Source organism: Diadema antillarum, unplaced genomic scaffold (genome assembly GCF_040938485.1).
Source record: "Diadema antillarum isolate AM-2024a unplaced genomic scaffold, OU_Dant_1.0 seq00000754_RagTag, whole genome shotgun sequence".
In the NCBI taxonomy this organism is placed as follows: Eukaryota; Metazoa; Echinodermata; class Echinoidea; order Diadematoida; family Diadematidae; genus Diadema; species Diadema antillarum.
Genome location: NW_027271647.1, coordinates 435,597 through 450,003, shown reverse-complemented (window position 1 = coordinate 450,003; position 14,407 = coordinate 435,597). Strand labels below are relative to the sequence as shown.

The 14,407-nt window shown below is 39.2% G+C and overlaps 1 protein-coding gene across 1 annotated transcript; it reads left to right on the top strand.

The window, feature by feature from the left end:
• The first annotated feature begins 46 nt into the window (after window positions 1-46).
• On the top strand, window positions 47-13,502 carry LOC139738562 (ubiquitin-like modifier-activating enzyme 5). Its single transcript, XM_071649184.1, has 12 exons — window positions 47-189; window positions 1,472-1,517; window positions 2,202-2,291; window positions 3,085-3,194; window positions 4,053-4,139; window positions 6,255-6,336; window positions 7,757-7,861; window positions 8,595-8,722; window positions 9,368-9,503; window positions 11,783-11,861; window positions 12,271-12,380; window positions 13,419-13,502. Exons 1-12 carry the CDS (start codon window positions 47-49, stop codon window positions 13,500-13,502), a joined length of 1,200 nt encoding a protein of 399 aa, XP_071505285.1.
• Window positions 13,503-14,407: the final 905 nt, after the last annotated feature.

Below are 14,407 nucleotides of genomic sequence, written 5' to 3'. Positions count from 1 at the left end.
TGTTTTCTGTGGTTTGACCAAAAAGAAAGTGATTTTAAGCACGAGCATGGCTTCCCTCGAAGAACTTAAAGCGAAAATCGAACAACTTGAATCGGAGCTTAAAATAGAAAGGGAACGAAATGAAAACCTGTCGGGCAGAGGGAGGATAGAAACGATGAGCGCCGAAGTTGTTGACAGCAATCCATACAGGCAAGTCTGTGATTTTAGTCCCACGTGTTTAAAAGTGTGTGAGTGAGGAGAAAATGTGCTAAAGATAATTGATTGGGTCTAGAATCTAGTCTAAAATTTATAGCCACTGTCAGTTATAGTTAGTCTCTACTATGACCAGTGTTGAGTGCGCAACTTGAGCACACTTTTCAAATGTAGCTTCAATTTGTTGACAGAAGATATTTGTAAATTTAGATTATAGAAACAGTCTGGTGAGTGGTGTCATCCCAATGAATGAATTATCTCTTCGGGACTTCACCTCGCTCGGATCACTCTTTTGTTGGATCTTGTTTCCTCTCTCATGAATGGCATGATCCCACTAGAATTTAGAACTCACAGTCACAGACCCACTTACTAGTATGTGGGAAGGAGCAGTGCAGAGGACAATATCATGTCAATGGATGTTGTTTGGCTTAACTAACAGCTGTAACTATATATTTACCTTGGAAGTAGATCTAGAAATGGTTTCTAGGCATTTAAAGTTAATAACTTATATACCTCTCGTTATCATCAGGACAAAGAATCCACATTAGGACACAAGTCTAGTGGCGCTGTACAACAGTTGATGAACATGGACAGGCAAAGGACTCTTCTGAGTCAAATTGGTCTTTTCTTAACGACCAACATTTCGACAAGTTGGACTTGAAAGTATTTATATGATAATTGATGTACTCTCCACCACAGCAGATGGGAGGTTTTTCCATTCATTAATACATGTCTTACAGTATGTCAGAATTTCCATCATATTGAAGGTAGGTGTACGGCACCCGCACCAAGGACACAAGGTTCGACCTCCCATGCCAAGGTTTGACAAGGGCACAAAAGCATATAGGTTTCTACATGTAGCAGGCGGTCGAATTTTGGATTGCGTTATGGTCCAATTGTGGGCGGCTTGCCTTGACTATCTGAGAAAATTTGCGAAAATAGTGACTTGTCAGTTTTCAAACTTGGAATGGGTCATTTGCTAACATGACCGAGATGTGCCGGTGGCTGTGCCTGTGTTTTGAAAATTCTCTAAGAAGTATATTAGACCTAGTTTTGAAACTGAGGAAGGAAAGGGAAGCAAGTCATTACAAAAAAAAAAGAAAAAAAAAAAAAAGAACAGGACAAAAACTTTGATGGATGTTGGAGTTTTCCTTCAATTGTTGTGTGGTTTTAATCTTTCACTGGCGTATGCTTTTCATAATTTCTAAGTTTGATATGACTTGTAATACATGTAACTATATTATCAAGAAGTAATTTTCCCTCCTTTATCTTTCAACAGTCGTCTTATGGCACTCAAAAGGATGGGCATTGTTGACAATTATGAGGTAAGTATAGTACTGAATGATGTTTTAGCAAGAGTCTTCTTTCTTAGTTTGTTTCTGGAATGTGGCTCATGCAGTTTTATTTTAAGCAAAATGAAGTTGCAAAATGTCCATCCCAGAATTTTTTTTCCTTTTTGCTTACCCCTGGTTCTCTGTTTTCAACAATATCACAGCATAGATATTGTAAGCAAGTTTGTTACTCTTCTTGCATGATAAAAAAAGAAGAAAATGCTCCGGGCCATTTTTTGTTTTTTATTTGTTCTTGTACCAGTTGTGTACTATTTTACCACCAAGCCAAACATGGTAATGAAAACTTTTGTGTGGGTACTTATCATAATATCAATGTACATATGAGAACTTCTCTGGAACCAAAAGAACATTACTTGTTTTTTTTTTGTTGGTCAATCAGCAGAAAGGATGTGTGTTCATGCATGATTCTGTATTTTCCCTGAAGAGTATAGTCCTTGTTGGAGAAATGGTTCTACCATTACATAGCAGAGATGCCAGCTGTTACTTTTTTTTTGCAGCATTGTATTACTACATATGTCTATATTGTAGTAAAGGTAGAAATACTGTTTTCCCACTGAAAATATAACTTTTTAGCCCTCAAAATATTGCAACGCTTTTTGGTTAGCATCACTGACATGGTAAAGTGATCACATTAAACAATTCTCTCCTTTTCAATAGCGGATCCGTGATTTCACTGTTGCTGTGGTCGGTGTTGGTGGTGTTGGAAGTGTGACAGCAGAGATGCTCACCCGTTGCGGAGTCGGAAAGGTAGTGAGGAGAAATGATAATGTGGAAATCACATAAACTTTGATTCAATGTCTATTAGTGTGAGAGGACTAAGAATTACCAATAGTTTCAATCAAGTGAAATTCATTTTGAAGATAAAAACAAATGTTTTGAGTGAAACAGTGTAAAATGGAAATTCACTATACATAGTACAATGTACACCAACAAGGATTGATGAGGAAAAAAGACAAACTACCAGAATGTGTACCTGAGTAAGTCAATCATTACATCTCTTAGTGCCCCAAAGAACCAATGTGGTCATTTAGCTATGAAGTTCTCTTGTTTTTATCACTTTCACAATGATTTATGTTGACTTTATATGTCAATGGTTTGATGTCTTTAGTCTTTTAGGATGTGTAGAATGTGTGTATGTGTGTGTGTGTATCTTTACCAAAGAGATATCGGAAAAGGCTGAGTAATGTTGATGGTGACCACTGATGACCAATATTTTTTCACCATCATCTTTAACTGATAATAATTCTTATCATTATCATGATCATTATCATTAGTAAGATTTTTACGATTGATAAAATTTTGATGTTGACGATAATGGGATCATTATAATCATTATTGTTGTTGTCATCATCATTGTGTGTAGTAGTCATTGCAGGGTTACCATTATTTGGTTCATCTTCATCAATATCATCATTATTACAATAGATTTTCTTGATTTCTTGACTGTGTTCACACATTGATGAGAGGTGGTTTCTACATCATTTTTATTTTGTATTGTCTTGTATCAGAACTCTGTGTGGTCTTTTTTTCTTCACTTCAGCTGCTCCTGTTTGACTATGACAAGGTAGAGCTGGCCAACATGAACCGTCTCTTCTTCCAACCACACCAAGCCGGGATGAGCAAAGTCCAGGCTGCTGAGAAAACACTCAAGTGAGACTTGGGTCAAACCTGGGCCCCGTTTTATAAAACTTGTTATCAACAACAAGTTACTATAGTTGTTATAAGCTAATGAAATCCTTGCATCTGATTGGCTGAGAGCAAATTTGTCATAGAAATGTGGCAGTTGTTACTGATAACAAGTCTTATGGAATGGAACCCTGGTCTACCAAGGAGGAATGACCACATGGACATTCTCTTGATTATGAAGACCTCTATGTCCAGATCGTTTAAAGAGATTGTACCTCACTGCTGTTTATAAAGGGATGAGGATGTATTGAATTGCATCAGATTGATGGAAGTGGGTGAAATAAAGGTAACAGAGTCTGTAGATAGAAATTCAGCTAAATGATCAGCTGTGGTGCTTGTAGCTGTTTACATATCAGTGTACTTGATGTAGTATATCTCTCACAAAAGAAAAGGAGAGTTTGAAGGAAATGCCTAGGTATAAAGGAAATATGTGCTTTGGAAGGTTTAAATCATGGAGAAATGATATGGCTAGGAAAAAATAAAAAACTGCTTAGCATATTTTATTATTATTTTTTAAATGATGGACAAAATGTTGCTGTCAGGAATGAATACATGTAGGTGGAAATGCCTATTAAAAAGCCTAATTCTCAATGTTTATTTATTTATGCTTGTGTTTTTCACATGTTGTAATGCTGTGATATCCAATATGTCATATTCTAATGCCATTCAGATATGATCCAACTTCTGATTTTTACCATTAATGAGGTATCAATGAGACAAGTGCATGAGAATATGGATAACTTTATCATTACTAGTAATAGCATGGTGTTTTGCATTAAAGATTTCTTTTCTGTCTACTTTTATAATTTTCTTTTCTTTCAGAAACATCAATCCAGATGTGGAGTTTGAGACCCACAATTATAACATCACCACCATGGAAAACTTCAAGCACTTCATGAGTCGAATTCAGTGAGCTGTTACTCCAATTTCTTTGACAACAAAATTAGTAGATATTATGGCGAAATTTTTAATGTTCATGACACACATTATTGCTTGAAATTTTAACAATTTATCTTTTTTCTTTTTCATGTCTTATCTGATTATTAAGTGTGACCACATTATTTCAGCTCTTGGATTGTTATTTTTTGATTATTCCGAGAGAACCTCAGTTTGAATGGATGAACAAGTTGAAACTGTGCACGTACATGTAGCAATAATTGAATAACCAAAGCACACAGCCAGAATGACGATATAGGGGGTTAAACAAAATGAACATGCACTTTGATGGGAAGATTTTATGTTTGAACTCTCTGGGTCATTGAGCCTTTGAATTGACATAATCTGTGACCTGTTTCAGTGTCATACAGCTGAAAAGTATTATATTTATTTGTATGTGATATCATATTGTTTTACAAAGCAAGGCTTAAGAGAGTTGAGTACAGAGCATATGTGACCGGCGACAACGGTTTCAGGCAAAAGTCGGGTATTTTGAAAATTCATTTTTTCACTGAATCACATTGCCCATTTCCTAAGCTTTGCATTGATATAAAACACTTGCATTTTTTGGCACCATAAGTGGGCATGGAAAGCGAAATAAAATGCACTTTTTAAGTTGGTAGCCTGACAAAATTGCGAGAAAACGGGCTTTGAAGATTCACCTCTTTCTCAAAGACAATGTCCGAGCGGCGATGCGAGGTGAGAATCACCCATCCGTACGATGGTGCCAATTGATGTTAAGCTCCGCCTCTAGCAACCACATCGCCTTCTGATTGGCTCACTGAGAGAGTCAAATTTCCCGGGCACCCTTCCTAGGAGTTCAGCGTATGGAGCCGAAACACAATGCGCTTCGCTCGGGTTTGTTTTACCATTACGTCTTTCAAGATGGCGGATACGATAATTGCACGCACATGGTGAACATGTTTATGGGTGCACGCAGTACGCAATGGCATCCACACGCCATGACCATGTGCATGTAACAGGAGCGGGTGGCGAATCCACACATTTACAAATCGCGTTTTCATTGTTGTTGATTTGACTTTATCATTGGCGACCCTTTTGTAGGCAGAAAAATGCCAGTGCTGGCAAAGGTAACACTTCCTGTTTGTTTTGCTTTTACAAGCCGTGCATATGTTGCCTTGTTCGGTGGTGTTAATTATATCAAAACAAACAAACAAACACGACTAGTTAGTTTCGTGCGATCTTGATGTGTAGTATTTGAATATAACTGGTTTCATGTGACTTCTCCTTTCCTCTCATCTACCTTCCCTTGAGTCAGTCTGCTGTCATAATTTTTACTACATGTACAAGTAGAATATTGTTTTTTTCTTTTCACACGATTATGTCGTGCTAAATGATATTTGTTTCACTTCCGTTGTCGAACATTGCGGTAGAATAGTTTGGATAGAAAGCCAAACGAAGAGCACGCACTACAGCGTATAAACCACTATAGCAAGAACAACGGAGCATGTAATCATGCACGCGTGGACAAAGCATTCCCCAAACGCTGCAACTGGTGTCTCCGAAAGCCGAATTATGTAAATGTGTGCGACGCACCAGCCAATCGCATGCGAGACCTTACGCCGTAGCAACGCTGGGGATATTGGCGCGGTGTTCGAAAGAAGCTCGAAACTGAGGAGTGCGATCCAACATAGGGTGCTTAAAATTCCATTTTCGATAGGAAAAACGTAGTCTTATGCTATAAAATTTAGTGTAGATGTAGAAAACATATCAAAGATTCGATTTCTGCAAAAAACCCAAATCTACAAAAATAATGGTAAAGATCTTTGTACCCCGCCTAGGAGGAAATTCACTCTTGCGACTTTTGCCTGAAACCGTTGTCGCGGGTCACATATGCTGTCACCCACCTGTAAACGTAGTGACAAGGTTGTGTGAATATCCCATTTCAAAATTTGTTCCATATATCCACTTGATCTACCCACTTGATGCGTACAACATTTTTTAGCCAAGCCGATTAGAAGGAGAATATTTACACGTGCTAGTTATCAACATGTTGTCTTTGTTAGCCTTCTCTAAAATTTGTGTGATAAGGACTTGATTTCATATTCTGAATCCCACTGTCTCTAGGAATGGTGGATTAAAAGGAGGTTCGGTCAATCTAGTCCTGAGTTGCGTGGACAACTTTGAAGCGAGAATGGCTATAAACATGGTAAGTTTGTCCTTTAACTGCATAGCAAACAGTCGATATTGTAGATTCTCAACTCTACATAATGCAAGTGGCAAGTGGAAAAAATGTGATTTTATGTTGTTGACTGAAAGTTTTACATAAATCCAAGCTGTGCAATCAAGGCATTGTTTGTCAAAAAGCCTTGTAGTCTATGGTCACAGGATTATGTGACTGTGTATTGAGAGGTTCTAGGAAGTTCTAAAGTATAGATTGTTTGTCCAATCACTTAGCATTATGTTTTACTCATGTTAAGGTGTTACAGTACCCCCAACCATTCCAATTTGTATTATTTTAGCAAATATGATTTTGACAGTAATACTAACCAATGGAATGCTAATGACAGTAATGATGTAACTGATTGACAAATTGCCCTACATCGACGTAAATAAGCACTGAATTGATCAGTGTTTAGTAGTAGCCATGATAAAAAATCATGGGCGTACATACTGGAGCAGGATTTGAACCTACGACCTCCTGATCACCGGACAGGCGTCATCTCCACTAGACCACCGAGCTTTCGCCCGAAAGCAAGTGTTGGTTCTAATCCTTATAGCATGCAGCGGGTACTGCTTTGTTATTCAAATTCATGAATTTCTTCCGTCGAGATGTTTTCATTGCAACTGATTGACAAATTGCCCTACATCGACGTAAATAAGCACTGAATTGATCAGTGTTTAGTAGTAGCCATGATAAAAAATCATGGGCGTACATACTGGAGCAGGATTTGAACCTACGACCTCCTGATCACCGGACAGGCGTCATCTCCACTAGACCACCGAGCTTTCGCCCGAAAGCAAGTGTTGGTTCTAATCCTTATAGCATGCAGCGGGTACTGCTTTGTTATTCAAATTCATGAATTTCTTCCGTCGAGATGTTTTCATTGCAACTGATTGACAAATTGCCCTACATCGACGTAAATAAGCACTGAATTGATCAGTGTTTAGTAGTAGCCATGATAAAAAATCATGGGCGTACATACTCTAGTGGAGATGACGCCTGTCCGGTGATCAGGAGGTCGTAGGTTCAAATCCTGCTCCAGTATGTACGCCCATGATTTTTTATCATGGCTACTACTAAACACTGATCAATTCAGTGCTTATTTACGTCGATGTAGGGCAATTTGTCAATCAGTTGCAATGAAAACATCTCGACGGAAGAAATTCATGAATTTGAGTAATGATGTATTTCAATATGAAAGTCTACTTTAATAATGTCTTTTAAAAAAAAAACTTATTTGGTATGTTTGCTTTTGTGCAGTTGACTCCTTTTGTTGTTGTTTGTTAGATAAACTTTCTTTTGTGAAAGAATTCAGACAGTGCAGTTACGTCACTCTATAACAGTATCAGAACGACACCCATTCAGAAGTTCTAACTAAGTCTGCTGTAAAATTGGTAATTTCCAGGCATGCAACGAGCTTGGCCAGCACTGGATCGAGTCCGGAGTCAGTGAGAATGCCGTCTCGGGTCACATTCAGCTCATCAAGCCTGGAGAAACAGCTTGTTTTGCTGTGAGTGTGCACTTGTTTGTCCACAGCTCCTCTCTCCATCTTCACACATATTTCAGGCAGTCATTATGTCATTTATCTGTAGGCGATGGATTATTATTTACCCCTACCTAATCCGCCTCCACCACCCCTTCCCTCAAAGTATGAAGGGGATATGTTGGAGTTAAATTAGTTAGTCAGTCTCTTGATCCATTGCAATAAATGTCGCTCTGCCAACTACTCCCTTAATGTTTCGGTGATTTAAGTGAAACTTGATATGCATAGTAAGTGTAAGAAGTACAAAATGTGTAAGGCATACTCTAGCCGTATATGGGGGCAAGGTGTTTACGAGGCAACCAGGAACCGTGGCTAAAATCTGTCCTGTCAAAAAGCTATACCGTTAAAGTATTGATCATGATATTTCTAGCTTGATCTGTCTCAGTCTATGCTGCATTATTGTTTTGAGTATCTACACTATATTATATGTAATAAATCCTGAAGCATTCTGTAAAACAATGAATGTTCGTGTGCATTCTAATTTCACGAATTTTGCAAGAGCCAAGATTCGTGAAATTAAAATGCATGCAAAGTTCTCTTCTACATTGTATGCATTGAATACCAGTGGCAATTTGCAAAAATGTCATGCTGCAAAAAAGGCCGTCAGCTCCAATTTGCAAAAATTTCGTGCCGCGAACATATCTTTTAGCTGATGTTGGAATTTGATCATGTGCAATATCCTTCTAACATTTCATCCCAGTGTGCCCCTCCCCTCGTAGTGGCGGAAAACATTGATGAGAAGACGCTAAAGAGAGAAGGCGTGTGTGCAGCCAGTCTACCCACAACCATGGGTGTTGTAGCAGGTCTCCTTGTACAAAACACACTCAAGTAAGTCAAGGTTCTTCTGTCTAGTTTCAGTAGTTTCTAAGGCATTGGTAGCCAATACAAATTTTAAAGTTCAAATACTCTTCTGTTGAGGTCCTCTTGATCTGTATTTCAAAATTGTCGTAAGTGGAGGGATACTTTGGGTACAGTGCACCTCAAGTTTTAAATGATGTGGGCCTCTTTGTGTGTGTTTGTGTGGGTAGCCAGTACAAATTTAAAAGTTCTAATGCTCTTCTGTTGAAGACCTTTCGATTTCAAAATTGTTGTATTAAGTGGACTACTACCTTGGGTACACTACCCCTCAAGTTTTAGATGTTGTGGACCTCTTTTTTAACCTTTCCAAAATTCATTAGATTTAGTTCAGAAGATGGCATCACATATCAGAAGAGAAAACATATACATCAAATCTATTAGGAGTGGAAAAATACATTGACTTATTTAAAATTTGACTTGACCTATTTAAGTACCGCGTTTATCAATCTTAGTTTGGATTTTCCTTGCAACAGTTGAGACTAAACCTACTTGACTAAACCTACCTCATTGCAAAAGGTACCTAGATTTTTGTTTTGACTCAGCAGAGAAGAGAGAATAAAAGATCTACAAACATACATGCACTGTCTGTCTTCTTAACCCCCCAACCTCACTCAGGTATCTACTAGAATTTGGCAGCGTGACACACTACCTTGGTTACAGTGCCCTCCAAGACTTCTTCCCGACAATGTCCATGAAACCCAATCCAAATTGTGACGACAGCTTCTGCAAAAAGTGCCAAGAAGAGTACCAGGTATAATTGAGAAGTTTCTTCATGATTCTGTTACTGCAAAATAAATGGCAGTATCTGGAGCTGAAAAACAAGTCATGTTTAATCACAACAAAATGTTTCATTGAAATTCTGTCTCTATGTACTTACTTGAGTGAATGAATGTGCCAAGTATAAAAGTAACTGAATATGGGATGTTTCATGATTTACAGTGTCATACCTGTGTGAAAATGAAACTGTCCCAATATTCTATTCATTCTGTATTGTGCACACTCATGCTATGAATAGTTACATGATATCTGAGTGAATGAATTAAAAACATGTGAATCTAATTTGACCTAAAGACTTGTCATTGACCAAAGAAAAAATGCAACTTTTACAGTATCATTTCGCTTCCATGCAGAGTGCATCCTTCATGGCTGGAGGAGATTAACACACTGCTGAATGGTTTGTGCACAATATTTTTAGCAGTTGCTAGAAAAAGACATATATTGAGGCATTTTTCTAGATAGAGAAAGGTTTGGTTTAGCTTCATTCAGTTTTAGTTCCATACAATGCTGCAACATCCTGACGCAAAAGTTACTCAATGAATATCTGTTTTGCTATAACAGTTCAGAATGTGTACATATGAAATCTAGGAAATTCAAATCTTCGGCCAAACAGGCATGTATTCGTAGATATACAACTGTTACACCAGTGTGTGGATTGTGTCTTTACAATGGTTGTAAAAATGATATAGAGAAATGCTCAAAGTGGCAACTTGCGTAATGCACATTCCATCAGCTGTAATGTTACTGGCGCTATTGAACTCTTGGTGACTCCTGTGGATTTCTTTTCTTTCCATATTTTTAGCTCACCTGAGCCAAAGGCTCAAGTGAGCTATTGCGATCGCCCTTCGTCCGGCGTCCGTCGTGCGTCGTGCGTCGTGCGTCGTGCGTCGTCCGTCGTCCGTCGTCCGTCGTCCGTCGTGCGTCGTCCGTCGTGCGTCGTGCGTAAACTTTTTACATTTTCATCTTCTTCTTGAAAACCCCATGACCGATTTTCATCAAACTTGGCAGGTAGCATCCCTAGGGGGTTAGGAACTCAATTTGTTAAAATGGGCACCATGCCCCACCCAGGGGGCCCCCAGGGGGGCCCAAACCCCCCAAAATTAAGGAATCTGTAAAAATCTTCTTCTCTAGAACCAGAAGTGATAGAGCAAAGTTAATACTATGAGTTAGTACATTGATGACTGTAGTTTCAAGTTTGTTCATGGCAGAATCAGGGGTGCCCCCCTTGGGACCCAGGGGAGGGGGGTGGGGAAGGGTTCTAATGGGGCCTAAATTGTACATTTTCATCTTCTTCTTGAGAACTCCATGACCCATTTTCACCAAACTTGGCAGGTAGCATCCCTAGGGGGTTAGGAACTCCATTTATTAAAATGGGCACCATGACCCACCCAGGGGGCCCCCAGGGGGCCCAAACCCCCCAAAATTAAGGAATCCGCAAAAACCTTCTTCTCTAGAACCAGAAGTGATAGAGCTAGGTTAATACTATGAGTTAGCACATTGATGACTGTAGTTTCAAGTTTGTTCATGGCAGAATCAGGGGTGCCCCCCTTGGGACCCAGGGGGGGGGGGGGGGGGGGTGGGGGTGAGGAGGGGTCCTAATGGGGCCTAAATTGTACATTTTTATCTTCTTCTTGAGAACCCCATGACCCATTTTCACCAAACTTGGCAGGTAGCATTCCTAGGGGGTTAGGATCTCAATTTGTTAAAATGGGCACCATGCCCCGCCCAGGGGGCCCCCAGGGGGCCCAAACCCCCCAAATGAAGGAATCTTTAAAAATCTTCTCTAGAATCAGAAGTTATAGAGCTGAGATAATACTATGAGTGAGTACATTAATGACTGTAGTTTCAAGTTTGTTCATAGGAGATCCAGGGGTGCCCCTCTTGGGGGTAGGGGGAGGGGGGTGGTTGGAAGGGTCCAAATGGGGGCCTGAATTGTACATTTTCATCTTCTTCCTGAAGACCTCATGATGGATTTTTGTCAAACTTGGCAGGTAGCATCCCTAGGTGGTCAGGATCTCAATTTATCAAACTGGGCACCATGCCCCACCCAGAGGGCCCCAGGGGGCCCCAATTCCCCCAAATTAAGGAATCTTGAAAAAATTGGGCCCTTATTGTACATTTTCATCTTCCACTTGAGAATGCCTCGTCAAATTTTGGTAGAGCTGTGAATAATTTAGATTAGTGACTGCGTGAAAGGTGAACTTGCGATACTCAGGTGAGCGCTAGACCCGCGGGTCTCTTGTTTTTCTGCAGAAACAGCTCGCTGCCAACCCAGCTGTGGAGACGGAAGAGAAAGAGGAGGAGGAAGTCTTACACGAGGCCAATGAGTGGGGTAAGCTATCTGTATCTGTCTTACTGTGCGGTCCCATAACTAGGGGGGTTCAGGGGGTTCCGCAGCAGCCCCCCAAAATAATAGAATAAATTAAAAGAAAAAAAAATCTTTAGTGGCACCAGAAAATTACATTGAAGCGTTTTTGCTTTTGTTTTTGTTGTTGTTGTTGGTTGTTGTTTTTTTTTTGCTTGTCAGGTAAGTTGATTAGACCTGGAAGTGGTCCACTTTTTCTAATTCTGAACCCTTCCATAAAAATCCTAGTTATGGGCTTGCTGTGGCTCATGACCTGAGACAAATGCCAAATTTTGAGAGCCGACTGGAGTTGAGGAGAAAATAAGATATGAAAATCAGTTATTTTACAGTTCAATTTGTGCTTATTGCAGTTTGATGTCACATTGATATCTTTCAGGTATCGAGCTAGTATCTGAGACCAGCGTAGATGACCTATCAAGTAAACCTGCCCCGGAACTAGCATCTGGCATCTCGTATGCCTATGACAAACCAGCAGAGGACTCTACGGTAAGGGCTTTCTTCACATTCTGTTATTCTTGCTTTATCATTTTGCCCATGTGTAGTTGTCTCCCAATCACTGACTGCAGTATGAGATTTCTACACCTTCTGTTTTCCTTTCTTTTTAATCTTCATTCACTCTGTGTTGATTCTTCTACCTGTGTGGAAGAATCTTCTTTTACCCTTATCACTCTTATGCATTTCGAGCAAAATAATAATATGCATCCCATCTATAGAATGCTGTGATACGTGCTTTTTGGCTTTATTGGCTATTGATCAGTTGGATAACATGGAAATTGGCAGTTGATGGAAGAATTATTGGCAAACTTTAATGCATCTTGTCACTTCTCTGCTGATAATGTTGAATGACTCCCTGCCTATCTATCTGTCTCCATTGTTTTCGATTTTACTCTGTTTAATATTTCTCTTCACCTATTCATATTTGCTTTCCTTCTAAGTGTGATCCCTTCCAATATTCTTAGACTGTATCCAATCTTCCATGTATGTTTAACAAATGTTTTGTCCAAACTACTAATTCTTGTATCGAGTTGTTTCTATTGCAAGTGATTGACAAATTGCCTTTCATCAACGTAAATATTGGGCTATCGGGCGGAAGCTTGATAGTCTAGTGGATATGACGCCAGTTTAGCAATCAGGAGGTCATGGGGTCGAATCCCACATGAGTGTGTATGCCCATGATTATTTGTAATGGCTGCTACTCAAAGCACTGAATAATTGGTATTTATTTACGTCAATGAATAGCAATTTGTTAGTTACAAAAATGTTTTATGTTTATGCTTTCAATGGTATGCAGTCTCTTTATATTTCTTATGTCTTTTATGTCATCTCAAATCAAACTGCCTCTCTTATTGTGTGTGTTGGAATGTATCTTTACCTTTGTGTCCGTAAATGTGTGTTTCATCTGTCTGTCTCTGATAGGCTTTTTCATTCTCTTTCTCCTAGTGACCTGCTTATATAATGTTTTCTATCACATGATCTTCAGTGTTGTCGTGACAGAATCCATTCTCCATTCCTGATTGTTTCCAGATTGCAGAGCCCGCGGGAGCCACAGCGGCCGAAGATGACGGAGAATCCCTGGAGGATCTCATGGCGAAGATGAAGAGCCTGTAAAGACCACCTGTGTATTCCTTGCCTCTGTAAAAAAAGATTAAGTTAAAAGACACACTATATGCATCATATGATCGGTCACAAGAATTTAACCACTCTGCCACACCCTTTTGTCATGTGTTAAACACGATTACTCTGTGTAGATTATTCCCTTTCCCATATTCTTTTTTTTTTTTGGAAAATCAGTTCTTCTTATAAAAGAAAGTGTTATGACTACATGATATTTGCTATTCAAAAACACAGTGAAAATCAATTTAGGCCCATTTTGGATGCCAAAGAGAAAGGATATGACATAAAGCAGACAAATCAACGATTGTAATAATGCTTGCACTGGTTCGAGAGCAAATCTGCAGGGTCCTGTTGCATAAAAGTTGAGATCAAACATAAGTCAGAAAATCAAGCGTAAGTCTCTGAATACTCAGTTCTGATTGGCTGATACCCTGACTGGTATTTGATTTTCTGACTTATGTTTGATTGCAGCTTTTTATGCAACAGGACCCTGCAGCTGATCTGATTTTGTCTCAGGCTGGCTTTCCAAACCTGCTTGGTGGTTTTGACAAGTTAAGAGAACAGTCTGTACTAACTGTAGAATAATAGAACCTAGTTTTTTTTTCTCTTTTTCTCTCTTTGCATGTAGGCACAAGACAAAACTCTTGGGCCCAAATCACAAATTTGGTATAAATTTAAACCATGGTTTATGCAAATTTCTTCTGCGTAAATACAATTGACAGATAACGTTTGCCAACAGACATTTAGTAACAAATGCACATTGATACGCGAATCTCAATCGTGCGCCTATTTCACTCTTATTTTAGACCATGGTCTAAATTTGTACTATGGTCTAGGTTTTTAATAAACCAAGTTTAAACCACCTTCGTGAATTTGAGCCTTGGTGTTTCCCTCTTCTT

Coding starts and splice junctions, on each gene's coding strand:
- LOC139738562 (XM_071649184.1), top strand. CDS start 47: ATGGCTTCCCTCGAAGAACTTAAAGCGAAAATCGAACAACTTGAATCG. Junction 190..1,471: donor GTTGACAGCAATCCATACAG/GCAAGTCTGTGA, acceptor ATCTTTCAACAG/TCGTCTTATGGCACTCAAAA. Junction 8,723..9,367: donor CTTGTACAAAACACACTCAA/GTAAGTCAAGGT, acceptor AACCTCACTCAG/GTATCTACTAGAATTTGGCA.